The sequence below is a fragment of the Motacilla alba genome, chromosome 12 (genome assembly GCF_015832195.1).
Source record: "Motacilla alba alba isolate MOTALB_02 chromosome 12, Motacilla_alba_V1.0_pri, whole genome shotgun sequence".
Lineage (NCBI taxonomy): Eukaryota > Metazoa > Chordata > Aves > Passeriformes > Motacillidae > Motacilla > Motacilla alba.
Genome location: NC_052027.1, coordinates 19,199,574 through 19,227,358, shown reverse-complemented (window position 1 = coordinate 19,227,358; position 27,785 = coordinate 19,199,574). Strand labels below are relative to the sequence as shown.

At 47.4% G+C, this 27,785-nt stretch overlaps 2 protein-coding genes across 5 annotated transcripts; both read right to left on the bottom strand.

Moving 5' to 3' along the window:
* Nucleotides 1-401: 401 nt before the first annotated feature.
* Nucleotides 402-6,930, bottom strand: ISY1 (ISY1 splicing factor homolog). Its single transcript, XM_038148893.1, has 11 exons — nucleotides 6,809-6,930; nucleotides 6,213-6,235; nucleotides 5,510-5,561; nucleotides 4,698-4,763; nucleotides 4,222-4,264; nucleotides 3,935-4,047; nucleotides 3,625-3,742; nucleotides 2,836-2,958; nucleotides 2,537-2,640; nucleotides 1,423-1,509; nucleotides 402-1,148 (listed from the first exon to the last, which is right to left on the bottom strand). Exons 1-11 carry the CDS (start codon nucleotides 6,809-6,811, stop codon nucleotides 1,041-1,043), a joined length of 840 nt encoding a protein of 279 aa, XP_038004821.1. The 5' UTR covers nucleotides 6,812-6,930; the 3' UTR covers nucleotides 402-1,040.
* A 1,541-nt stretch (nucleotides 6,931-8,471) lies between these two features.
* Nucleotides 8,472-17,692, bottom strand: LOC119705945 (CCHC-type zinc finger nucleic acid binding protein). Of its 4 annotated transcripts, none has more exons than XM_038148894.1 (5): nucleotides 17,556-17,692; nucleotides 11,133-11,252; nucleotides 10,770-10,865; nucleotides 10,394-10,595; nucleotides 8,472-9,536 (listed from the first exon to the last, which is right to left on the bottom strand). In XM_038148894.1, exons 2-5 carry the CDS (start codon nucleotides 11,233-11,235, stop codon nucleotides 9,419-9,421), a joined length of 519 nt encoding a protein of 172 aa, XP_038004822.1. In that variant the 5' UTR covers nucleotides 11,236-11,252; nucleotides 17,556-17,692; the 3' UTR covers nucleotides 8,472-9,418. The 4 variants fall into 4 exon arrangements, with proteins under 4 accessions (XP_038004822.1, XP_038004823.1, XP_038004824.1 ...); XM_038148895.1 differs by having other exon boundaries at nucleotides 10,770-10,862; XM_038148896.1 differs by having other exon boundaries at nucleotides 8,546-9,536; nucleotides 10,394-10,592.
* Nucleotides 17,693-27,785: the final 10,093 nt, after the last annotated feature.

Below are 27,785 nucleotides of genomic sequence, written 5' to 3'. Positions count from 1 at the left end.
TCATCAAGTAACACAAAGCTTGTCTCTGTAATTTACAGCTTTGATTGTTCCAGAGTGGATTATTCACACCAGATTGTAACAGATAAATACTGAGAACATCCAGAAATGCTGAACGGTCCAAAAATGCTGAGACTTGGCTGTTCAATACTCTGCTCCTCAGACAGAAATTCCCCAGGACTGCAGATGTCCACCTTCAAATGCCATTCATTCAGACCTGTACAACAGTATTAGTCATCCATAAGACTTTGACCAGGCTCTACCTTGCCTCCTGTGCCAGGATTCACAAGCCAAGAGCAGCAGAGATTCAGAGCATCAATCCCTACGGGGATGGCTCTATGATCCCAATCTTTGGCTACCACTAGGGAACCATCACAATCCTTTGAGCTAGAGTAAAACAGACATCAGGTTGTAAATAAGTTTTAATGAAAATATTTGAACAAGGTATTGCAAAGTTTTTTACAGTAGCTGCTGGAATATCCAGCATTTAAGCAATTCATCCTGGCACAGTTACAAACGACAAAAAAGGTAACAGGTTTTAGACATTCCATGTGCTTTAGAAAGAATCAAATCTCCTCCAAAGTCACTCCTAAGATCTGCCTAAACTAAGCAGGTGTAATAGTGTGAGTTACTTCTCAGCTCAACAATACCCAGCATGAGAAGATGTGCACACTTACAGTCAGGACAGAGCAGACAGGATGGCAGGAACACCATGGTTTTTCTTCCAGGATTTAGGAGCTCACTGGGTGTGGTTCTATCTGTAGGAGGCCCCACTGCAGACCCTTTCCCAGAGTGAAAGCACTGAAGACAGCTGTTAGATGCACAGACAAGTTCACCAAGGTTTGACCCTTTCCAGCACTGGAGTACAAGTCATCCTAGTGGAGAAACCACAATGATGGTTCTCCTGCTGCACAGCAGACTGTAATTCCAGCAGTCTGCTCCACATCCAAAGGAACTTCCAGAGCTAAAACCCACTGCTACCAGAACTTAGGAACGTGCTGCTTTCAGAGGGATTACACCCAAACCAGGACACTGGTGCACTGTTACAATCCTAGCAGTGTCTTTGCCTCCTCGCTCTGTGCCAGGAGGGTCTCGCTGGCGTACTTCTGGAGCAGCTCCATCTTCTTTCTTCGTACAAGAGCTTCCTCAATCTGCAGAGATAAAAACAGGGTGGATTCAGCTCAGTCGAGATGCTGAGATCTCAGGTGCTCAGCTATACCCCAACACTTCCTAATTTATGGAATAATTAGGGAGGTTTTGGAAATTTGCAGGTGAAAATGTTATAGCATTTGCAAGGGGATTAAACAGCTGCAGAGTCAAGTCAAGAAATCACAAATTAGGGTGCTTTCACTGATGACCTGATGTAAATTAAGATGTGTCTTGCAAAAGTGTGCATCTCTGCAGCTGAGTGCTGTTCTGCCTTACCTCCTGTTGAGTTGGCACTGGAACATGTGCAATAAATTTCTGTTGGCCGTCTTCACCTTCTCTCTCCTTGCCACCTTCCTCATCAGACTAAAAAGTGAAAAAATCACATCAAGTTTATTTTCAACAGAGGTCATAAAAACCCCTTTTTCACTTACTTTGCCAGAAGGAACAAAGCATGGTCAACACTACCAACACAGGAATGAGTGAAGAGGACCCAGCACCAAAAGAACACAAGGATCACACGCAGACCCTGCTCCTGGACATTTTCAGCATTACTGCTTCCATTTCTCATATGGCCTTTGCTCTGCTGTGGCATGGCCACAAACGTAAAGCTCTATTTCCTCCCCTTCCATTACTCTGGCTGCCACAGCAAAGCTGTGAACAGAGGAGGAGCCAGCTAAACAAGAAGACAGGAAGTGCTTTAAAAATATGGGTACCACTTCCCTGTACACTCTGTACTGCTTTGGTCCTACACCTAAGAGCTGGGCTCATGAACCATGGAATCATACAAATAAAACAGGCACTGGAGGAGCCACCAGATCCATCTGATGGATTCCTCCTTTTTATTCTTGTGCTTAACCCACTTAGATACAGACTGAGAAATGAGAACTTGTTTCCAGCACCCTTCTCCAGATCTCACTGGGAGCAGGGAGAAGAAACAGCCATGTCACAGCAGTGACAGCAGCACCAGCAAAGCCCTGCTGCATCATGATCCAAGTGTAAACAAGGCTCTGCACCCCTTGGGTTTTCACACAGTGGCAGTGTGACATTATCCTGTCCCCAAAGCTGCTTGTGCTGTTACTGAGGCAGGTTGTGCTCAGGAGCCAGACTGAGCAATGTTACCAAAACACCACCTGACAAAACAGTGCCACTGAAACCACAGCAAGGTGTTTCTCACTCCAGTGAAAGGTCTGGCCTCACCTGCCAGCCTCCAGCACTCCCTAAGCTTGGGCCAAGAGCACTCCCCTGCTACTGATTCTTACTAAACTGTGTAGTGGCCAGGTGGGGAGGGGGCCAGAACAGCAGCAGACAGGTCCTTGGCAGAGTACCACCATGTCCAAAAGGGAAGCACAGAAGACACATGAAAAGTCACATCACCTGAGCCACCCCCTACCTCTTCCTCATGGACAGCATAGATGTTTTCCTCTTCCTCCTCCTCGCCTCTTGCAAGCCGTGCTTCTCTCTCCATCTTCCATTTTTCCACTGCTTCTGCTATAACTGGGGAGCAAAGGAAAATGGCAAGTGTGGCTGAAAGCCAGTCAGAGCCGCATGGTCTTATTGCCAGAGCTCTTCCAATGGACTTAAAACTCCTTGCCTAAATCCTCTACATCAGAAAAAAAAAGGAGCCTTAACTTCAGAGGTGATCACCACCCCTTCCTGGGCTGCTGTGTGCAGGTTTGGAATCTCACATACCTTTCTTCTCATGCTCCTGCTCCAGGGGCTCCAGGATCCCATCATCTTCATCCCTGTAGCCATAGTATTCGGCATCAATGTCCTTCATAAGCTCAGCCCGAGTCTTCCGTGGGGGTGGCAGGGCTGCAAGAACACCACTGTCACCCACCAGGTTACCTCCATCACCTGCTGAGTGTCCCCAGCCTCACAGCACCCAGAGCTGCCTCGTGCCAGCCAACACCCAGCACGATGGAGCTGCTGCCAGTACTGGGAGCACTGTGTCACCCTCTGGCCTGCACAAACCAGTTCAGTACATGACCCAGAGGCTCCCCCACAGCCTGGAGTGTTTCCCATAATTTGTCTTTGCCTCACTTTCAGGGCCAAGCAATTCCCACTCATTCCACGGCAAAGTTTCATCCCCTTACATCCAGTTTTTCAATATGAAAACTCAATCCTGCTTCTCAAATTATGTTCAACCCAACTTTCCTTTTTCTAGTCCTGAACTCCGAGTACCATTTACAACTTCCCAATGAAGTTTGCCTCTTATGCTGAAAGTTTCTATAGGACATCAGTCCTTACCATTTGGAACTCCCAGTAGAAACCACTTTACTCCTTACTACATTTCCTTAATTGCAAAAAGCCAAAGGTGCTCTTAGCATTTAATTAATTATGTGTGCTCAGTGTTTCACTGAGCTGACCTAAGACATTCAGAAATGCTCTTACCAGCACTCCCCACAAGCTACAACAGCATTTTACTCAAAATATTCTACTACACAGATCCATGTCTGGGAAGAGCTGCTCTTTACTTACGCTCCTTTTCAAAAAGCTCTCTTACTCCTGGCAAATCCTTTGCAGCCCCAAAGTATTTGTAGCCTCTGTTTCCTGGAACCTCTTTCCCTTCATGATCTAACATTTTTGGGCCGATCCTCTGGAAAATAAAGAGTTCATAGTTTAAAACTTTCTTCTAACACAGCCAAACATTTCAGGGGCTGAATAAAAATAACACATAATGGCTAATTTAGTTAGCCATCCATGGCTAACTAAATGTTACATATTTTTCTCAGCTGTCACTTCACTTGTAAGCAGAACCACCATGCAGTACAACACATTGCACACTTACAGCATAATCTGGACCTCCCAGCTCCTTTATTCTGTATTCCCAGTGTCCTTTCTCCCTCAGAAGTTTGTTTATTTCATCATTCAGGTCCCGAATTCTGAATTCACCCAATCCAGCTGTTAGAGAGGGAAAAAAAAAAAATAAAAAAAAATCAGGCAGCTCAGAGAAACACCAGAGGAATTTCAGAATTCATGCAATGCAAACAGCAGAGTTCACATGAAATGGGATTTTTACTGTAACTGCTTATGACTGGATATTCAAAAAATAAAACATAGTTAGATAAATCTTACCATTTTGGATCTGTGCCACCTTCTTAGAAATCTCCCCAATGATCTAGTCAAATAAGAACACAGAAATTCATTTCTAAATCAGTGGAGGGAACAAAGGGGACAGAGCCAGATTGTTTGAGAAACGCATGGCAATAAGACAAATAGCAATAAAACACAAGTTGAAACTGGGGAAATTCTGATTAAATTCAAGGGGAAAGAAATCATTAGGAAGATAATCAAACACTGGAACGGCAGCCCCAAAAACCAGGAATCTAAATCCCTGAAGATGGTAAAGACTCAGCAGGACATGGCCCTGCAGCAACCTGACATGGTAGGAGCTACTCTGAACACTGAGCTGTACAATCTTAGAAAATGTTCTGTGATTTAACTCTCAGGGTACTGACAAGTGTGGAAAACCCCTTGTAAGCAGGCTGTCTAAGCAGGAAGTGTAAAGTTTTACTTCCTATAGAATTAGAAAATCCACAGGTTGGCATTACCTGTCTCCTCCATTTCTCAGCTTTGGGCAGCTCGTTACACTCTGACGCAAGGAAAGGCCTTCGCTCCTGTTGGACAGAACAGCACACACATCAAATTCAGCTGAGCACCGCACGCAGCACTCACACAGCCTTTGCTGCTCCATTAATGCCAAACCGTGCCACCAAGCTCCAGGGCTTCTGCTCCCGTCGATTTTTAGTAAGTGAAGAACAATAATGATTTACAGCCCTGACAAATTAAACTATCACAGATACAAAACCCTACTTAAATCCACTTTATCCAAACCAAAACCTCAGACCCCATAATCCTCTCCAATATAACAAATGTTCCATTCGGGACAGTTTCATCATTTTCAGCACACACCACCTTCTTAAGGTTAAGCTTTTCTCAACTGCTAATACTAAACTACATAATTTTTTCCAGTTTATACAGAGTACCTTCTTCTCAACCTTTATCACATTCCATTGGCTTGCTTACACAAACTGATGCATCATCTTGCTTCTAGGGTTTGTGTGCAGCTATTCTGTCCCTTTCTCCACAGTTTTACCTTTTATTAAAAGGGTCTACCTTTTTACTAAAAGCTCCACCTTTTATTAAAAGGAATTAAACCCCTTTTTTCTGCATAATATGTAATATGAAACAGAAAACTAAAAATGCTTTGGAGAAACTCTAGTGGAGACTTTTCCTGGCTGTGTGAGTGTGAAATACAGTCAGCTGAAATATTTTCCTTCTAACTGGAGTCAAGCACAGGACACCTGGGCTCTGAACAAGGCCTGCCTTGAGCTACCAAACCTCCAGGGCTTTTACACCTCACCTTGACTTTTCCCTCCTCAAGCTGGGCTTGCCGAAACCTTGCCAAGGCCGTCCTAAAGAGAAGAAAGCAGATTTACTTTCACAAATCCACATTCCAACAGGAACAAGTTCTGCTCTGGATGTTTATTATGGACTCAATTACAGTCTGTAGAAAACAAAGGCCTGAACACATTACATTCACTGACCACCTCCAGCTCTTCCAGCTAATGACTTCTCAACACTCAAAATCCTCAGTGGTTCATTTCTCAAGTAAAGCAATGCTGACTGATTCCTCCTATCTGGCCTGGCATCTCTGTTCCCAAAATGGGAACTGCCTAAAACCACAAGGTTCCTTTACAGCACATTTCAGTGTACTTATCCCCCAGCCTGAGGAGGACAAGCACATTACTACAGGGTCTCTCCTGCACAGAACCACCCAGCACAGCTACAGCAGCTGCACAGCACCAGGTGCATGTGTGCAGGCACCCTGCAACTCCCACTGCCTCTGGATCAGCACACATACAACCGAGTACCCAAAAACATCATTAAACATCAGTGCTTTAAGAGAGGCTGAACAGCGAGTTCTATGGGCCAGCAGGCACAGGTGTGTGAGATAAGGTGCAGTCAGGGCCAGCAGCCACGGATGTGAGACCAGCTCTGGCCGCGGCCTCAGCTGAGGTGACCCCGGGCTCAGCAGTGTCCCCGCCGCCTTCCGCAGCACTCACATGGCCTTCTCCGCGTTGCGAGCCTGCAAGAGACAAAAAGGGCGGCCTCAGGCACCCAGGCACAAACAGAGCGGCCTCGGACACCCAGGCACAAACAGAGCGGCCTCGGGCACCCAGGCACAAACAGAGCGGCCTCGGACACCCAGGCACAAACAGAGCGGCCTCGGGCACCCCCGGCCCCGCCCGGCTCCTCGCCTCCAGCGCTCCCAGCCTTCGGCCGGCCAGTCTCCTCTCAGCCCCTCGCCGGGCAGAGGCACCAAGGGACAACAAGTGCCGAGTGGCCCCTCAGCCCTGCGGTCACCATGGTCCCGCCGTGCCCCGGAGCTGCTCAGCCCCCAGCCCCGGACTACCCACCCTCCGGTCCCGCCGTGCCCTCAGCCCCTGGCCCGCACTCCCCATGGTCCCGCCGTGCCCTCAGCCCCTGGTCCGCACTCACCACGGTCCCGCCGTGCCCTCAGCCCCTGGCCCGCACTCACCACGGTCCCGCCGTGCCCTCAGCCCCTGGCCCGCACTCACCACGGTCCCGCCGTGCCCTCAGCCCCTGGCCCGCACTCACCACGGTCCCGCCGTGCCCTCAGCCCCTGGCCCGCACTCACCATGGTCCCGCCGTGCCCTCAGCCCCTCGGTCCCTCCGGACGCGCTGTGCACGCAGCAGTTCCACGCCCCGGAACTGAACCCGGGCCCGCGCCCCAGTGCGCATGCGCGCTCCGCTCGCGCAGGATTCTGTGACGCCGGGCGGCGCATGCGCACTGGCGGGCGCGCCGGGATGAAGAGGGCGGGCTCGGCTGGGGACGCTGCAGTGCCAGCCCTGCCACGGCACGGACACCTCCCGCTGCCCCGGGCTGCTCCCCGTCCCGTCCAGCCTGGCCTCGGACACTGCCAGGCATCCAGGGGCAGCCACAGCTGCTCTGGGCACCCTGTGCTAGGGCCTGTCCACCGTCACGTGCTAAGCTCCTTCCAATACCTGATCTAAATTTCCCCTTTCCGTGTGTACCATTGCCCCTTTCCTGGTCATTCAATGCCCGACGAACAGTCCTTCTCTGTAACCACTTCATGAGTTTGCCATAAGGAATGAGGAGATGCCTTAGTATTAGTGAAAAAGATCAACATGAAACACGAAGAATTGATTTTTCCCATGTCCCACAGTGTATGAAATCACCACTTGCTGGTCCATCGCCTGTTCACTTGGAAAAAACTGACTGACGAGCAGCACCAACGCTCTCACAGGAAGATGACCAAGGAAGAGACATCTCTTTTTGAAGTAACTTTCTATTTCTGGAACTTGCTGCCTAGTTTGTGTTCCTCAGCTTTTAAATCCTGTTTTCTTTGTATAAAAATACTGGATGTTTTTAATTCAGAGGAAAACACCACTTCGTAGTTGTCATTGAAGCCCCAAAGACTTCAAGTCTTTGTAATTAGAGAGGTCCGAAGTTTACTGCTGCTTAACTAATATAATTGTGTGCAAAGACTTAATCTGTCCCAGCCCAGCAGGCTGAATCACCAGGTGCTGTGTATCTGCACTACCCCAGGAGAGCCCAGACATTTCACCGCTGCTTCCACAATTACCAGGAAGGTTACCCTGACAATAACTGCAATGGTGACACAGATACAAGTGCCAGACCAGTTCAGCTGTCTCCAGCACGGCTGCAGATGCCAGTCTGGTACTTCTCCTGCAGGGACAGACACCACAGCCCCTTTCTCACTGCTACAGCACCCACAGGCTTTGGGACTGGACAGGAAAGCCTTTAGAGTGACAATTCAAACATGAGTTCAGCGCACCCTCCCTGCCCCTAACTGCAGGCTCCAGGGGATCTGCCAGAGCTGGAGCTCAGAGGCACTCCAGACAAAGCCCAGTCGTCACACCAGGTGTCACTACACCCCTTCTCCAGTTGCCCTAGGGTGAAGCACTGGTCAGCCAAGAGCTCCTGCACACTGACTCCACTCACTGAGTGCATGTGAAGATCCTCTCCTCATCAGCTCCTTTCTCAGCTGGTCACTGCCCCCCAGTGAACCAGCACAGCCAGCAAGGGACAGGGCAAGTGCAGATGCTTCAAGTTCTCAGTGCCACTGTGACAGCTCCAACACCACTCTGACCTACTCAGAGTTTGGAAGCCCCTGCACATCCAGCAACCTCCTCCTGTAGTGGTTTTTCCATTTAATGCTTGAAGTGCACCAGCACAGATGTCATCAGCCCCCCATCCCCATGAACATGTGCAGAAAGGACCTCAACATGAGACAGTAGAAAAGAAAAGGCCAAGCTGAACCTCCACATACCCCTTTTAATATGTTGTTTTGCACTGTGTACAGGAAAACCAAAAATAAACAAAAGGAACTTTAGCCAAACTCCCCTTCCTCCTCCAGCTTTATTGATAGTTTAAAATTACATTTTCTATGTTCTAGGACTTCAATTGCTCTTACCATCTTACTTTAAAAACCGATTACAAGCAAATGAAACTCAGTTGTCTAAGTGATATAGTATACAAAAATAACATCTTGATTTCTGTGAAAATGCATTTATTTGCAACTCCTGAATAGCTCCAAATTGTTTATGCTATTAGCACTGATGTCTGGGTTTCAGATTGACTTTGAGATATTTATTCAAAAACTTCCCATTGCGTTCTGTATCTCCAACATTAACATTCACTGACTGAATTACTGTTACTTTTAGATTTATTTCAGATTTCTCTCTCTCTCTCATGGCCATTAACAGGCATGTGCATCTTGTTTGTTTACTCCCACTCAGCTATATGCTCTAGGTAGGGCCTGATGCAGATATCACTTGGTGTTAACAGCTACTGAGGTCAGACAATCCAAGGCCATTGTAATAAAATAAAAGTTATGAGGAAGTCTAGACGCTTCCAGAATTTCATTCCTCCTGCATAGGATCACTTCCCTGTAACCCAGAGAGGGTTTTTGCTGGTCTGACTCAACTCTTCCCACTCATCAATCCCTATTCACCAGTGGCACGGAAAGGGGGTTCTTTAACAAAGCATTATACATAACACCTCTACCAAACTAAACATAAACATTTTTGTAGTTAAATGCAGAAAGTTGATTTTTCCACCCCTTTCCTCCTTTTACACGGCAAGTAAAGCTCACTGGCCTGGGAGTAGCCTCTATCTGCCAACCTTTGGCCAGTGAAGAGGATTCAGAGAAAAATAATACAACCATCAATCAGAAAAAGGAGGGGCGACAAAGGAAAATAATTAGGCTGTAGCTTCAATTGTGCATTCCCGTGCAAGGTGCCCTGACTCGCCGCAGCGGTAGCAGTTGACTTCGCTGGTCTTGCTGCAGTTGATGGCTACATGGCCAGTTTCACCACACCTGCAAAAGCAAAGGTTCTGTCAGAACAGCCACAACACTCACAGGAGAAATCCTGCTCTGTCCAGGACAGTGTCTACTTCAGTTTCATGCAATGCTAGTCCTGCATTCAAGGCTTCTGTTCCAGAATTCTCTGACATGAAGCAAGTTTGTCTTCAGCAGAGCCATGAACTGCTCCCCAGTGATCAACTCACACTAATCACTGTATATGCCAGAACCACTGTACATCAGCTTTGTGTGTTCGCAGGGTTTTTTCCCCAGTTGTGTCCTGGGTTTTGCCTGTTCCCAATGCTTATGCTTGCAGTTTAGCCTTGTTTTGAGAGTAATTAGTTTTAACTCAAATACACCATGTTCTCTCTCCTTCCTCTACAGAAGGGAATGTTGGTGGGGGTGAAGAATACTGCTCTCAGGAACGTGCTGTTTCTGGTATATGCCTGCATTCAAAAACCAGACGACACTCCGAAGATGGCATTTCAAACCAATTCAACACCCACTTCTATTCACTGTTCCCATAAGCAAAGCATCTTCAGCACGTTCCTGCAGGGGCTGGCTGTGCCAGTCAGCTGGCCAGTACAGCTGGGGTTTGTTAAGCTCTGGCAGAAGACACAGGGTATCTACCTCTGCTACAGCCAAGTACCTCCTGCTGCCTCCTCCAAAAGGACACGACCCTTTCTGCACAGCTCAAATGACTGAGCACCCACACTGGGTGGCCATCTAGACATACATCATGGAATCTGTCCTCCACCACCTCGCTAGTTCTGAGCAACAGTGGGTAACTGTTCAAACAAACTGTATTTCCTAATCAAAAATGCATCCAGCACAAGAGGTGCATCTCACATCTGCCTCCTGTCAGTCCTTACCTATAGCATTTCACTTTGGTGCAGTCTTTTTGAATGTGCCCAAACTCTCCACAAGAATAGCACTTCTGCTCGTCTGCGTGGTCGCAGTCGCGGGCCAGGTGGCCGGGCTTGCCACAGTTGTAGCAGCACTGCTCCCTCTCCCTCTTGGGCTCCTTGCAGTCCTTCGCAATGTGGCCACCTCTACCGCAGTTATAGCAGGCTTCCACAATAAGAAAAACATACCAAACAAGACTATAAAACCTTGGTAGCGTGAGGGGCAGCATGCTGTGAACAGGGCACATGCACAGCTTGTTCCCAGGGAACCCCAGCACCCTACCCTTCAGCCACAGAGCTCTGCCTGTGGCACTGAAGAGATGGAATATTTAGTGATACTTACCATCCTCCTGAAGGTCACAGTCCTTGGCAAGATGGCCAGACTCACCACAGCGGTAACAGATATCCGGCAGAGACGAAGACATGAACTGGAAGCCTGCTTGAAAAGGGTAGAAGGAAAAAAAAAACAGGAGTAAGTATTACTTCAGAATACTTTTAAGAATCAATCACAAACCGAACTGACAAGCTTTCTTCACTCTCAGAGCCCGGTCAAACTCTTAGGTAGATGCAAGTTTCCCTGCTTCTTATTACCACTTAGATTCTCAGCTTCTTTGCTCAGGTCTGCCAGAGCCTGGTTACTCACAGCACACAGCAGCCAACTGGAGATCTGCTGTCCAGAGAAACAGAACAGCACAGCCCCACTCACCTCTGCCACGGCTCCTCATCCCACGGCCACGGCCCATCCCAGTGGGGCACTCCCGGGCCCAGTGGCCAGTACGGCCACACTTGAAGCATTCATTGCTGCTCATGGCTGCAGATCACCTGTCTGAACAAGAAAGACATTTCTGAGCACCTTCTGCTCCCCCAGCTAAAGGCTACATTAAAATGAGAGATTCAGATGTTTCCCAGCCTCTCAGCAAAGGCAGTGCAAACCATACAGGACTTCCAGCTAAGCCAGTACTTTCTTGTACAGTATCTGATCATGACCACTGAAACCACTCCAGAAGATACAAGTTTGCCTCCACTTTGCTTTGAATAAGGTAGCTTTGAACAGAAAATGTGCTATGTAACTGTTCCTCTAATTATTTTGTAGCCGCCCTTTACTTTAAAGAAATCCCAAATGTTCAGGGAGAGGGAAAAAGGAAATCCCTTTAACTATTGTAGCAGCAGCCTTAATGTCATTATTATCCCTTTCAGTAAAGCACCTTCTTCCTCGTTGCAGAGAGTTAAACTCAAAAGCCAGAAACTTAATCTCTACAAGTTATTTCCTCCTGGTTGTTACATTTTCTCTTGAACATCTGCCTGGCAGCTACTACCTTTACTGACTGGAAGCCAATAATAGGCAGTATTAAACCCAAGGCATTCAAAAACCCTTTAGCTTAACACTTGAAGACTTTAGGTCTTTTAAGACCTAAACCCCAGTTTAACTCTGAAAAGCAGAAGTACAACTTGTAATTAACCTATAGCTCAGGATGCATATTCTGCTCCGGGTATACATGAAAGAAAATGTTTTAAGATGTTAAGACAGCAGACACTTGCCAACTATGTAGAAGGCTAACTGGGCAAACCATCCTTAGAATGCACTGGAAGCACCAGACAGGCAGCTGTGACAGCCCAAACTGGGAATGGAGGTCTGTACTGCATGAACAGAGCCAGCCCGAACAGCCCACGGTGGCCAGGGCAGGCTCCAGACTGTGCTCACACTGCCACACCTCCCCTGAGCTGCAGGACTCACACAACACCTCCAGAGCCAGAAAGAAAAGAACAAAGAAGTTACACATTTAAACTGAAGTCTATTTTGAAGTGTGCTTGAAGACAAGTTTAAAGTACATTGGTCTAAAAATATGCATGTCAAGTTTTGTTTTGATGACGTCTCTTGAAGTTTAAATACCTCACACATGCTTTCCCAATTCATTATTCTTTACCCAATAGAAGTAGAACCATTACCTGGCATGTTTCACAGTTTACCTGATCCCCCTTCAAGGTAATCCCCCTGCAACCCTGCAGTTTATTCATGTGACAGAATGATTCCCCTCCTCCTAGACCTTAAGCATCCCAGATTACAGGAACATCCCAGAGGTTGAGTCTTGAAGAAAGCCACTACAGGAGCAGCAGAACAACACATGACCTCCAAAAGGAACCAGAATTAGCTCTTAAATACAGTGTGCATCTAAACATGAATTGTCATTTAGCTATTTCCAAAGCACCTCAATGTTTCACAAATTTATTGTGGCTTTTTATCCACTCCTCCCTTGAAACAGTTCCTCTCTCTGATGGTCTTCTGCACAGAAATGGTTATTCCTACCACAGTAAAGGCGTAAGAATTTAAAATACAAGAGGTCCATACTCTAGCGTGTCATCCCTGTAATCCCACATCTAACTTCCAGCTGGACCAGATGATGGATTTTACCCTCAAAATCAAAGATGGCTAGATTAGGGTTAGGAGTGAAAAGTTGCAAGAAGACCTTAGACACATCTAAACAAAGTTAAAACAACTGATTGTTGGAGCACTTAGAGATTCACTTGATTTCACACATAACTCAGTGTTCTCTGCTTCATTTTAGCGTTAAAGATTTCCAGCGTCTTCTGAGGCCAGCCAGGGCTGAGCACTGGCCGCTCTGCTGGCAGCAGCTGGCACTCCCTGTGCCATTGTTTATGGCTGCTTTCATAGCAACCGTGTTGACTCTGCAGAACAGCAAAAACACAGGCACAGCCAACTGCAGGAGCTGGGCTCAGGCACCACAGCGGAGGCTGCTTTTCATTCCCAAGAGGGCCAAGAAGGGGTCTCTGAATTTTATATATATATATATATATAGATATTCTTCACTTCATTACAACTCTTTTAAACAGTCCTCACATTAAAGCATTATGAAATGGCAACATAAAATCTATTACAAAGAGCCAAACAGTAGGCACCAGCTGTACGAGACTCACAGCACATCTGAAGAGACTTCATCCCATCCATGAAGCAGAGACTCCAGCACGAGGTGACAGGACAGACTGACACCTGCTGGCAGTGGCTCACAGGAAGCACTGACAGAACCAGCCAGGTTAGCACATGGTAAAAGACAAATGTCTGACAGGTGAGCCAGACCTGCTCCAGACACGCAGCGCGGGAGCCTTTAGACCAAGATTAATGCCAACATACAGCTAGCCTGTCCTTCTGCCAGTCCAGGTCAGCAGCTGCAGGAGGGACAAAAGCTCACTGCTCACTGCCCCAAAGGAATGTCAATACAGAAGTTTTACATCTGATTCAGAGGGTTTTTTTCCTTTTTAACTGCCCCTTCAAAAGGAAAACCTCAAGTTTTTCTTCCTCTGCTGTACAGCAAATTGGTAAAGATTACACAAACTGAAGCAGGAATCTAAAGTCAAACACCAGTCTCTGTGCAAGGATCCTTCCAAACTGAGACTCATTTAAACACCTTTATCTTCAGAGGCCCCTTTGCCCACCCTGAGCTCAACAGCAGTGGAGGGTTACAGCTGCCATACAAATGTGATTACAAAGCCTCTGCTTCATCCTCACATCCCTTAAACACATCCAAACAGTTTGCCGGTAGTTCGTCTCCACCAGTACTTCCATGTTAAACTTCTGCATCCCTCCTGTAAAGGATCTGGAACTGCAAATGGTTTCACCAGGGAGAGGTGGCTGCAGCTGACACTGCTTTTACTCGCCTGCATCCTAACAAGCCTAACACAGGACAGAATTCCCCAGCAGAGTGAACTGTAAGGATTCAGTTTTCAGACAAAGCCAACAGCCATCTTCATGGAGCAACATCCAGAAAAGGCTGGTTCAGAAGACAAGCCCTTAAATGGAGAGCCTTCAAGCACTCTGGACACCATTACAGTTTTCAGTTACTTCCAAGACAAAAAAATGAACACAGTAAAAGCCACCCAAGTTTCAATACTTCTCTGTTAGTCAATACCCCTCCATTTTATCATCACAGGCAAGTTTCCAGCAGTCCCTTTTATCTATCAAGGCCACCTTAAGTAAGCCTTCTGTAAGAAAGCTACCTAAAGCTTCTTGGAAAGTTTTCAGTCCCAGCTATCACTGTTCTCCGCAGCTCAGATGTGTTACACAAAGCAGCCTGTCCTGTCTGTCCATGTGTCATCGTCCCCTCCCTTCTTACGTACTAGAACCAGATTTTTACCTCACCAGGACAGGAAAAGTGGTAATGGAAAACAAATTACAACTATGGCCTCATCTAGCATTTCTGAGACAGGTCAAATTCTGCAAGATACAGCAATTCACTGCCTCCTGGATTAGCTCCCAAAACTGCTCCAGAAACTCAAGTCTAGTTGTGCTTTCTCACCTCAAACCGTACCTTTCTAGAAAAGGGGGAAGGCAGTTATTTACCTAAACTCCCCCTAAAGACCTCTGTAACTGCAGCTGGAAGCTGAAACATTATTAAGAATGAATTTTAGACCTCGCTCTGTGTGGTGGCCATACTGCTAAACAGCGGGGACTGATGACAAAGATCCCTGTGGCACCACAACACTTTCACAGGACACATCTGAAGCTCCTGAGTGCAACTTGAGCACCAAACTTTAAAGCGGGAGTTTCTTGATGATTCTCCTAGTTGTAGGAGACACCTCTGACACAAGAAGTTTCTGGTCTCATACTCTGTGTTTTTCTGTGGCTTTGCAGTTAATACATATTCAAGACTCTCAGAACAGGAGAGGTGCTATTAATCTCCAGTCTTCATGCATGAGATTCAGCAATATTCAGCTGTTTTAGTAGCCCCTTTAGATCTGATGATGTAGAACACTGCCACACAGCTCCACTGTAACACTCCTCATTTTATACTGCTTTTAGCCTAGATGCCCTCCAAGAATTTGTTTTAACAAACTAAAATACAACTAACTTGGGCTCCTCATAATAAAAAGGAAGCTGAACTTCACCTCTGAGATTACTCAGGATCTTTCTGGATATCAGCAGTTGCTTAGGATCCAACAGCCCAACAGAACGGGGGCAACTCTCTTCACTCTCCTTCAGAGCTTCTTCTGACTTACAAACAGCACCTGCAGCTGCTATCAGCAGCACCTCACTCCTTCAGACAAAGCACAGCAGACAAAAGCCACTGCTCCAGCCAGCACATGCAAAGCCCTCCAGCCAGGCAGCTCCAGCAGAGGCACCGCTGGGAAATCAGCAGAGCCTTCCCAGGCTGCTGTGACCAACCCACAGCACCACACCTGGACTGGACAAGCCAGAGCCGAGCACGATGAAACCCCAAGGTGACAGAAGCACAGCCCTGCTGTCCTCTGAGCACTGAAGAGGCAGAAAGGCCTGCTAATCATAAGCTAGCATTTCGCTTCAGAAGACAAGTCAAAGCATTACTCATTTTACAAGAAATACCATCTGTGAGTTATTTCCCAAGGAGCGTGTTGTAAGAATTCCTGAACACAGGACACATGACTGTCACCAAAGCCACTCAGTATTTAGCAGGTAATTTCCACACTGTAACCTGAAAACCTGCTACAAAAGTTAGTGATGCTCCTGTCATCCTTTTCTGTTCTCACTAGAACAAAATACAAAATTAAGAATTCTGATCAGTAGGTAATAACAACCCAATTCTGAAATAAACTAGTCTGAAAATTCAAGGAAGCCTGCTGAAGTGAAATGCTAATCCGTACGCTCCATTTAGGACCCCTGAATTCATTTCACAGCCAAGCTGACCCAGGACTGCTGAACATTAACTAAGACTCAAGAGGGGACAGAAACCAGGCCAAAAGGACATCATGATTCCACTTAGACAAGTAATTCTTAGATATCTCTGTTGACACAAACAAGAAAGAGAACAAAAGTTCATGAAGGAGTGACTCAGTAGCACTTTCTGCCTATCCATACTAGTTAATATGGAAAGGTCTAAACCCTATTGAACAAATATGCACATTTTACCATCTTCCCCTTAAATTTTCATGTCCACCTGTATGAAATTTAAAACTTAAACATCACGAGCAACACGTGAGGCTTCAAACGTAACATTTGGCCCAAACATTAACAAAGTTGGTTGGAATGGCAGGTTAAACCTGTAACTCTCAGGACTGCTGCACAGCCCTAGTGAACCTATTTAACCTCTTCCCTTTGAGGACGGATGCAGGACTGCTACTCTAGGCAAGTCTGCAATGAAGAAGGAAACAGGGACTAGTCAAGCCCAATGCTGCGTGGCAATGGCATCACGTTGAGTGCACACAGGAAATCAGAACTCACTATTAGGTTTAATAAACGTTGTGACAATGCCGGCTCCTAAATGACTAACAGCGGTTACTTGAGAACTACGCCAGACAGGAACTCAAATAAAAGGCCGCCCCGCAGCCCGCGATCTGCAGATGGCACAGACTATTTTTCCTATCCATTTATAGGTCACATTTGGATTTAGAGCAGGCCACCATCCGTGCCTGTGGCAGCAGCAAACAGTTGCGACACCTCGACCCTCTGGTCTCCGGCAGCGCCCCACACGTGGGGAACCACGTGGTGCGCGGGCCGCGGCCCCGCTCGGGCCCGCCGACGGGACTTCAGCGGGGACTCAAAATTAAATTAAAAAAAAAAAAAAAACAAAACAATTTAGTTAAGTAAATATTTAATTCCAGTCCGTTCTCCGCAGTCCCCAGACTCACAGCACGTTCTTTACCCCAAACTCGCTGGCTCACGGGCGGGCCGGCCGGGCTCCCCCTCCCCACGCCCAGGCGGCCACGTGCAGCGCTGCCCCGGCCCCGCCGCCCACCACCCCCGGCCAAGAGACCGAGCGTGAGGCCCTCCGCGCCGCGCCCGGGCCGAGCAGAGCGGCTCCCCGCACGCCCAGCGCCCCGGCCTCCCTCCCCCGAGCGGCGCAGGCTCCCTGGGCGCTCCCGGAACCCAGACCTGACTCACCCGCCGCCGCCCGCCGCCCTCTCCAGGCCCGCGGCCCTCCCGGCTCTAGCGGCCCTCACGGCTCTAGCGGCCCTCACCGCCTCCCCAGCGCGCCGCAGGGCCGCGAATGGCGCCGGCACCCGCCCGGCCGTACTTTCCCGCGCGCTAGGCCGGAGTGCGCCAGCGCCATCACCGTCCCGCGCAGCGCCCTCGTTACCGCCTCGGGGCCCCGCGGGACCCCCGGCCGCTCCCCTGTGGTTCCCTCGCGGACCCCGGCGGTACCTGCGGTCCGGTTCCTCGCGGCCACGGCCCCCGCACGACTCAGCTCCGCTCGCTCGCTCGGCGCCGCCGGTCCCGCTGCCTGCGCCACACGCGGTGTGCACACGGCCCGTCGGCTCACCCCGCCCCGCCGCTGTGCGCACGGCTCGCCGGACCCGCCTCGGCCAATGGGCGCGGAGCGGCCAATGGGAGCGGCCAATGGGAGCGGCGGACGGGGACGCCCAACGGCGGCGGCCGGAGGGTGGGCGGGGCGCGCCTCCCGCGCGCTGGCCGGGGGCGGGCGGGGAGGCCATGGCGGCTCTCGGCTCGCGCTGTCTCGCCGTGACTCACCGCCCGCTTGTGCTCGCGCCGCGCGCAGCGCAGCCCCGGAGCGGCGGCGCCGTACCGGACATGCCCGAGCGGCCCGCGGGAGCGTTGGAGCTCTTGTCCGCCTCGCTCCCTGCCTGTCGCTGCCCGGCCTGGCCTAGTCACTCCGCTCCGCGCGGTGACTCCATGTTGAACCGAGGAGCCGCGTTCCTCTGCCCCGCACAGATTCCCGCGCCAAGCCGGGCAGCCCAAGGCCTCCAGCGAGACCTGCCCGGGACTTGCCGCCTCCCCGTCCCCCGGCAGCCTCTGCCAGCTGGGATTCCCTCAAACCTCCCTCCCGCTCCCCGCGCCGCCCTGCCCGGGCTCCGCCAGGCGCCGGTGCCGCGCTCGGCAGAGCCCTCGGGGCTGGAACGGCCGTGGGGGTCGGCGTGGGCCGAGGGGAGCGGGCAGCGGCCGCGTCCCGCCCTCAGCCGGCCCTCAGGCGCCGCCGCCATCTTGGCAGGGCGCGGGCGCCGGCGCTCGCAGGAAATGGAGGACGCGGGGCCGGGAGGGCTCGGGGCTCCCTCAGCGCCCGGGGCTCCGCTCCGCCACCCGCGGCAGCGGCGGCCCTGACCCTGCCGCGGAAAAGATTGTCCTGTTCTGAATAGAATTTGCCCTCAGCCTGTATGCGTACGCGAAGCTCAGAAGTAATGTTGCCGCTTAGTTCAGCGTTCTGAGCATGTTTTAGATAAATCTCTCTTTTGCCTGGGAACTTTATAAATGAGTCAGTGGCCAGTTATTGCCCCAAACTGCGCTCCTACGCGGATAGTGCAGCAAGTACTACGCAGCAGCGTTACCCACAATTAGTTGTCGTTTTGTTTAAATGTCTTTCCCTTCCTACTCATCAGGTACAAGAAACCCCCACCGAGCCCCCGGGCTCAGGAATGAAATGTGTGAGAGGCAGATCGTGGAGCCACTTTGGACTGACCTTTCCTCAAGCTGTAAATCTAATATTATAGCACTGTTAAGTTTCTTTAATTAGACTATGAGTAACAACGTGTGTCTTTTCCTCCCTGTTAAGTGCCGGTCATTTAAGATGGACTTGGGTTTATTTGTGTTTTGTGTGCTGTGTTTGCGTCTCTGTGTGGTGTGGTTTAGAACATGCTGTATTTTCTACAGAACTAAACCCATCCCGAGTTGTGAAAGGGGATGAGCCTCTCAGTAGAACATCAGTGTTGCCAGCACAGTAATTTTCCCCAGTAACAGCATTTCTTCCCATTAATTACTTTTTAAATATCTACTGTCATAGTCCTAGTCCAGCATAATTTTCATGGCCTTTGGTTGCCTTGGATACATTACAATCCTGTTCACAAGTAGTCCCACTTTTCGTTTCAGTAATTTACTGCAGTTTTCAGGTGATAAAGGGAAGAAAAATAGCGTGTGGAGCTAAGGAAGTTCTCAGAGCTTATAAATCATCCATTTTTTCACTGCATGAAAAAAAAACCCAAGCAACAGATCAATGTCACTCACAAAGGCTGCAGAAACAAAATCATATATCATCATTTTTTTCATCAAATCTTTACTTTTTCTGAAGTAATAAAACCTGGCTTCTCTCTAAGTCTTTGTTAGAGGACTCAGGAATTTCAGACTGACAAACCTTTTGTAATAAAACTTTTATAACTTTTTCTTGTGTTTTACTGGTCATACTTCTGGGACTGTCCACGACCCCAGGAAACTCCAAGCTTAATCTTGGAGGCACCCGTAGACTTACTGTCATAAAAAGTTTTTGTGACTGATGCAGCTGATAAATTGCCCTGTGCAAATCAAAACTCTTTACCTAAGAGAACTTCAAATCATCCCCTGGACTCTCCCTTAGTTGAAGTGGAACCAGGGTGCAGGAGTGAGTGAAAATGCTTTATTCAAGAAGTGTTTCTGCTGGTGACACACCAATTAATCATCCTCTCTAAGTGCACTGCCTCACGTTCAGCTCCCCTGTTCTTATAATACAGGATATTTTTAGCTATGTTTCATTATAATGGAGGAAATTCTCCCCCAGCAGATAGTAAGAGAGTCTTTCAACAGCATTTAGTTTGTGTACTTGCCTCAAGAATTAATTTGGCTTGCTGTATCTTCATAAAACTTGTAATTCTTGTTTTGCAAGTTTCTCTTTGATATTTAGGCAAAGGATAGTCTTGCAGTTAGAGAACAAAAGTGAGGAGCATGGCATCTATTCCTGGCTCTACTTCCTAGAGAAAACAAAGGAGACAGAAAACAAGGTGGAAGCACAAAGTCTTTGCATTTCTTGCCCACAAGGAAAATGCAATTTTATGTCAGGTCCAGCGTCTGCCCCAAAAACCCCAAGGCTCAAGAGCAGTTTGTGAATAGCTTTGCTCAGAGGAGCTCCAGTGCCGTCCCCGCTGAAGGTAGTCTGTTGTTTCAGCAATATCTTTCCTAACACAGTCCTTGGAAGTATTGGACAAAGAGCCAAATCTTTTTAAGACCAAATAAAACAACAAATCCAAATTTGCAGCCCGTGTTGTTGCACTGTTTTCCTCAGAGTGGTTGGAGCTGTGGGTAGAGAACTGATGCAGTTGCTGGCTGATTGTCTTTCTTTTTCTTGAGAGTGTGTCTGTACTAAATTAGCTATATGCAGTCTTCTCGGGCAAAATGAGTCTGGTTGAGGAGAAGCAGTCATACTGACTGATTCCAGATGCTTAGTCCATTTTGATTTGTTATAATTAGCTGACGAGATTTCCAATAATTTCTTACTTCATGTATATAATACTGTGAGAGGGATGAGCTAGCTCATGACTGTTGCACTGATATCCACATTCAGAACCAGGCAAAAAGAACTTCCTTTGCTAACTAAGAACTGCAGCTACACAGCCATCCCTCTGTGTAAAACCTCTAAAGAGACTGAAATCAGTTATTCAGGAGGTCCTGTGGAATAAAGAGCCACAACATACAGGGTTCAAGGGGGGCCCTGCAGGACTCGGTGCCGGGAGCAGCAGGTTGGTGTCCCCGGAGAACGGGAAGGTAAAAGTGCAGATGAAGTCACCCGACATAACCAGTGTGGAGAAAGTGTCTCAATCAAATATCCTCTAAAGCACATTCTGACATGGCGAGAACATGCAAACCTCCTTGTGCTGTTCTGTTATTTTTAAGACAAGCGGTGGAGTAACCTGCTGGCTGCCAGCTGCTTGGGATGCTTTTTCTACCCTGTGTCCACCTTCCAGGTGTCATTTCCTTTGGACACACAGACACTTCAGCCCTGAGCCCGATGCTATGGCTGTTAAGCTGGCGACATGTTAAAATCCTCGCAGCATTTGCTGGCGTGTGTGGCACTGCAAACACCTCTGCTGCAGGATGCTCTGACACCACACACCCCCCCAGTGTTTTAGGATAACCTCCAAAACCTGGAGTGCCAGAGGCACTGTGCCGTGAGAACAGCAGAGACGTTTATGTGCTCAGCGTGGATGTTCTGGTGTCCCTCTGAAACGGGAGATTCCACGGAAGGGGCAGGTTTGGTCGTTGTGCCGCTTCAGCTTGTGAGCGGTGCCCCGGGGTTATCCCGGACTGAGCGGAGCCCGGTCGGAGGTGCCGGCGTTGTCCCCGAGGGCTGCGGCGGCTGGGTCTGTTATCGGCTGCCTGGCCTCGGGCATCTGCCGCAGTCAGTCTGCAGCCCGGGCTCCTCCCTTGCTCCAAATGCTTTTCACACTGCCCCCGGCCACTTGCACGAGTGATTCCAAAATTTGAGTTTTACTGATGAGGAATCAGAGACCGACGATCTCTGTGCAATGTCTGTGCAATAAAAAGTATCAATTATTAATTTAACATGATCGGACTTGATAAGCCCCGGCATTCCGCGGTGTTGCTGACACCCGTTGAATGCCTGTGGAATTCTGTCTGCTCTGACAGGGCATCTCCTGAGCTGTGACTCCAGAGGAGGGTCATATCCCACAACCAAACCTTCTCTTTGCTGGACAGTCCTACGGGGCTGGGTCAAATGGATTTTGGGACCTCCACCTGAGATTCATAACCAGCCCGCCGTGTATCAGTGTACGTTTGACATCGAGCAACTGCGCCTGACACCAAAGCTTCACCTTGTTGAGGGGCTGGCCCCCCATGACTGTTCCAGTTAACCCTGGGAAGGAAAGAAAGTCTTAGGAAAAAAATAGTATGTCAAGAGGGCAGTGGCAGAGCAGAGACATCCAGGTGCTGGAACAGCTTTACCAAGTTTTCCAGAGCTGGAAGCAGAGGAAGTGGACTGGTCTAGGCTGACTTGACTGGAGAGAGTTCAAGGCAAAGCTGCCTTGACCTCTCACACTGCCGAGGCTCCCAGCAGCAGGTTCCTAACCTAGTTTGGCTGCAGCAATGCTCAGCTGGGCTCCAGCGCTGAAATGGGCTCTTTATCTGTACTTGACCAGGCTCCAAGTGATTTCAGTAAGAGGAGGCTGAGTCAGGACTTGGCTATAGGTGGATCAGAGCCTTTGCAGTGTTTATTTATTAAATATCTCCCATCTGGTGTCCTGTTTGCAGCCTGCCAAAGCAAAAGGAATTAAAACCTTGCCCCCCCCAGCATCTCATTACTGAAGGAATGAGTAGAACTTTTTTTCCTCTCTACATTATTCCTGGAATAAGCTGTCAAGCAAGCAGTTGAGTTGTTGCACCTTACCACAACTTTTGCCAAGAAAGATTTAGCAGCATGATAATTTAATGGAAAATATTATAGCCACATTCCTTTCAGACATAAATTCTCTGCAGAAAGATAGATATGTAATGGGGAAAAATTGTGTTAATATTACAGTGATTTATCTGCTTTATTTTTTTTTTTCCAGTGAGGTGTTTCACCCAAAATAGTGCAGAGGATACAGGAGAGTGAGCTAAGTGAGGTTATCCCACCTTGGACTGAAATGTGGATATAAACCTGACAGCATCCTTTCAGCTGCATTTAATAATACATAGAAGTACAAAAATAATGATGAGGAATACTCTTGAAAAAGAGATGTTCACCTAAAGCTGTGCAAAGCCATGTTAGGGATAGCCCTGTCAGGAAGGAGCGGTGGGAGTAACTCACAGGAGAGGAGAAATTATCTAAGAAATGTAAGCATTGCCAGCAACAAAAAGATAACTGAATTCCATGGTAATTTCCACCAAGCAACAAATGAAAACAATTGGGCTCTACCAACAGAGATGACAAACAGTTCTGTAGTTCCTAGAATATTTGTAGGTGCTAAAAATAAGCGTGGCTCACTTTAATTGCATGAGAAGCTACAAGCTGAGGATGAGTAAAAGGTCAAAGAAAGGTGCTGGCTTGGAGGTGGAAAAGCATAGGAACAGGCATATCACAGTTCACAGTTGTGACAAAGGTGTGTGTGTGTGAGATATGTTGTTAATAGCGTTGCTTTAATTATGTCATAGGCTCAAAGTTGGAGCAATAATGCAGCTGAGGCAGTTTTAAAGGTTAAAAAAACCCCAGGTACTGTGGGGTTGCCCAGCAGTGCAAACATACTGTGTTTGGAATGGTAAAGGTGACAATTTACAGGTGAAAGCTCCTGTAAGTTGCTCTCACTTTGACTCTTTTATGTCAACTCCATATAAATTAAATAGAAATGAAACCATTTTCTGCTCATAATTGTATCATCATATAATTTTTCAATGCTAAATTTATAATGCTAATTGTTACTACAATACAAACCAGTTACAATATTGTTAACAAATTTCAATGCTAAATGTTTGATTCAGCCAAATACAAAAAAATCCTCAGCCTAAATGCCCTGGGTAAGTGACAACATCCTAAACACATGAAGCAGCTTTTTCTCCTCAGTGCACACAGCTGGGTCTTGCTCTTCTTCTCTTGGGATGTTCTCAAATTGTTTTAAGGATTTCAGTCCCAGAAATACAAATGGACATTGCAAAACCTTACTGAGGTCTTGGGGTTTCACTGGTTTAAGCAAGATTTTACTTAGGAAGGAACTATCTTCATTTCCTAGGCTTCTCCTCATTAACATGTGTTAAGTTTCACTTAGTGAACAGCTACCAAAGTCTTGAGTCTCAGAAAAGGATTTATTCATGAGCACATATGGCCTGCTATATAAATGCATAGTTCATAATTCATAAGAGGTGTGATCTTCTCTGTATAAATAAACAGTTTTCTTCTGTTTTCCAGCTTTTTGAATTGATTACTTATAAAATCTTGCGGTGCATTCTTAGGGAATCTAGGAATAGCTCTCTCTGGCATATACACTTAACACTTTCACATAAACTCTGTTTTGAGTGCAGAAGGGGCTTCCATTCAACCTTTCAGGATTTTGCCAGTGCTCTGTCACCTTCCAGGTCCTTCCCTCTAGTGCTAAATAGCCCCAGTTCTACTGCTCAGTGTAAGGAGTGGCTACTTCTATTTTGTAATATTGTACACAGCAGATTTTGCTTCCCCTGATGATTTTTCTTCCCAAGCGATCTCTGGAGTGGCTGGAAACCCCACTTACATGTTTTGTGTGACTTCAGAATTACATTCAATGCAAAACTCTTTTTTTTTTTTTTTTCCCCAGGAAGGCAAGCTTTATTTTAAAGTAAATGGCTACACAAAACCCTACTCCACAGCACCCCCCATTTATGCATGATCCAGGTGATCATGCTGCTGCTTTAATTATTATACAGAAATATCCCATCACAGAAAGCAGCTGTGACTGCACTCATAGTCCATTGAGGAGGAGGAGGAGGATGTCCCTCAGAGTTCAAAAAACAACTTTAATGGCAAAAGGCTTCACCCAGAGCAGCCTCTGCATCCACAGTGAGTGCACTCAATGATTCTGCCTGAAAAACAAACATGAGGAGGGTGTTACAGCCAAGCCACAGCCAGAGCAGCAGGCTCAGACCTCGAGGCAGGGATGGCTCTGGGTGGGAAGGGTTCCCACAGTTTGGTGTTATTTCCCACACTTTTAACAACCTTAAATGATTGCCAAAACTGACAGTAACTTCAGCACCAAGTGGACACCAGTTCTACCAGCAAAGGCAGAGGCGATGACCAGAAGAACAGAACTACCCCCTCTGCTGTCCCCGAGGTGGGAGAAAGAACTACTGCAGAGCAGAGGAGCAAGCTGGAGAGTCACCACTTCCAGCTTGCTTTTGGGACCCTGCAGCTGCAGCTGGTCCCAAAGTTGGTGTCCCGAGTCTGGATGCAGTGCAGGCAGCAGAGGTTCCCATAGCCCTGCTTCTTCCACTGGGCAATCAGGTTTTTGTCCCCTCCTTGGTGCAGTACCCATAGAGCTGATTGCTTTCCTTGTGTGGAAGAGATCAAAGATGTCATGGGATTTCTGGTGGTAGAGCCTGAAGATGGGCCAGAGGGACTCCCCTCTCCTCTTCCCTTCATGCAGCTCCATCTCTGCTTCTCTCATTTCCTGGCCCAGAGCTCCATCAGCTCGCAGCCATGGGGGAGCCTTCCTGCTCCTCCTCACTTGGGGCTTTGCCTCGGGAACCAGAGGGCCAAAGGGCAGGGGGGGCTGCCAGCACTCCCTCAGAACCACGGCTGCTCCCGTACCCAGCCCGCGGCTCTCCTCTTCTCCCAAGATTATTTGCAGCAATTCATTTTAAGTTCTTAGCTAAGCCCTATAACCTTGAATTTTATCTGCACTAGTTCTTTAAAGTTGGGAAATAATTACCTCACAAAAAAACCCCAACTTTACTGATCAAGCAGAGTTGTTTTAATCATGCACCTGGTTTACTGCCACAACTCTAGAAATTTATATATCTAAAAGTGTTTGCAGCAAGTAATCTTTGATCTTCCATTATACCTGAATCTACATTATATAAACTTAAAATGGATTATATTAAATTAAAATGGATTTTTCACACCCTTTTTAATCCCTCCAGAAAAATCATTCTGTTCACAGATTGTCTGCAGATTTATTATTAATAAGATTAAGCAAAGTTAAGGTCCAATATTGTCAGATCAGAGTAATACAAAGATACATTCTGTTAATTTGATTAAGGATGAGTTATCTTCAGTTGATTTTGTTAAATTAATCTCTGTTAAGCTGGAGTGTTACTGAGTTTGGACAATGTCCAGTATAATTGTTCTTCACTTTAGGCTATTTCCTGTTCTATTCCAGTTTTGTTGAGATTTATTTTCAGTTCCGTTATGTTTTTATGGAGTGCAAATTAGGTGTTGGCAAAATTACATAAAGTTAAGCCCCAGTATTGTTAGATTTTGAGTAACATTAAGTTACATTCTATTAACTTGATATCCTTTTAGGGCTGAGTTCTATTAACTTCATTTTGTCCTGTCAAAATTAATTTTGACCAATCTGAGTGTTGTTTAATGTGAGTTATTATAGATTTTGTTAATGTCTTGGTTGGAAAAGACAGGTGTCTGCTAAGGAAGGCAGGAACCTCCTCTGAAATGGAAAATGTAAACCCCCTCCATCTGAATTGTTATAATCATGAAATTAAGGGGCTCTCAGGCCATGATATGGGAGCAGGAATAACAGTTCTTTACTGGGAAAATTAAAATAAAAATGCAGTGATACAAAACAAACCCCACTGGCAGAGTCAGAGCAGGAGCTGGCACCCTGTGGGTCAGGGTGGTGGCACAGTCCCATTCAGTGGTGGCTCAGCCCTCCTGCAGTGCCAGCTGTGGTTCTGCTGGAGCAGGGATCCTGCACAAGGCTGGAGTTCTCCTCTGGAGGTCCAGGGGTGCTGGAGATGGGCCTGGTCCTCCTCTGGGAATGCAGGGGAGAAGAAAGCTGCTCCTCTGGGAGTGCAGTGGGAAAAGGCTGCCCTGGTGTCCCAAAATCTCAGATTGTATCCAGGTAGGAATGCTTGGCTCCTCCCCATGGTGGAGCTTCTCCCAGTGGGATGATGGAATTGGATCAGCCATGCAGGGACACTCGCTGGCCCATGGACAGAAGGGATCTCCTGGAGGGAGGCTTGGTTTGTGGGAGAGATAAAGAACATTCCCCCACCTGGCTTTAACAGACAGTGATAGAATACACACTTCTGGTTACATCTTGCACTGCAATCTAAGACAGTGAAATATTACTTTTCTACCTTGTAATATATATATAATTGGTTTTTTGAGGAGATAAGACTACTCTGACTAAAACAGCTGTGATGAAACCCTGACAAACACCTGTTTGTGGATAGAGAAGATTCAGTGTGTTCACCCTTGATTTTGTCAAAGATTCTGTTGCTTATTGCCATCTCTGCTGTTTTGTCTTCCACGGATGACACAGAAGAGTCAGTGATGATTCTACATTATGGCTGTTATTGATTGTAAGCTCTTTTAGTGTTTTCTTTTAGTGTTTTAGTGTGTTTCATTTTGCTGTCACAGGTACATGACTGTTTAAAAGGTGTTATCTCAACTTCCTGAGACAGTTACTGCTGATATATTGATTACATGAAGTGAATTGACTGTTTTTATAAAAGGCATTATTCATAAGATGTTATTACTGTATTTATAGCCAGCTTCTTATATACTGTAACATCTCTTTGTGCAATTATCTAAAAGACCTGTGTTGTTTCAGGATCCTTCTTTGTTGTTCTCTAGCTGCTTGTGCATCTCTTAGACCAGCTGAGCTCTCTGGCTGGTCCCTGCACTGGCTCTATGGTTTGACCCAATGCTGTCTCATAATTTTTTTTTTTCAGAGTTCCAAGAAAAGATGTCTGAGCTTCATTGAAAGCCTCCTCCAAACTGCCAGTCTGGTGGCTTTCCCAGTTATCATTACAGAAGTACTCCAGCAATTTGCTGTGTTTGAAGCATCCTGGAGGAAGCTTCAGAGGAATCCAGCTACTAGATGCCTGATTAGTCTTTAACCCCAAGGCCTTTACTCATCACTGTTATTCCTAAAGAGCCTTTTTAAAATATGTGTTTAGGGAATTCCCTCCCAGTTGGAGCTTAGGCAGTGGCCAGACCTTGGCTCTACCTGGATGGAGAACTTGCCAATAAGC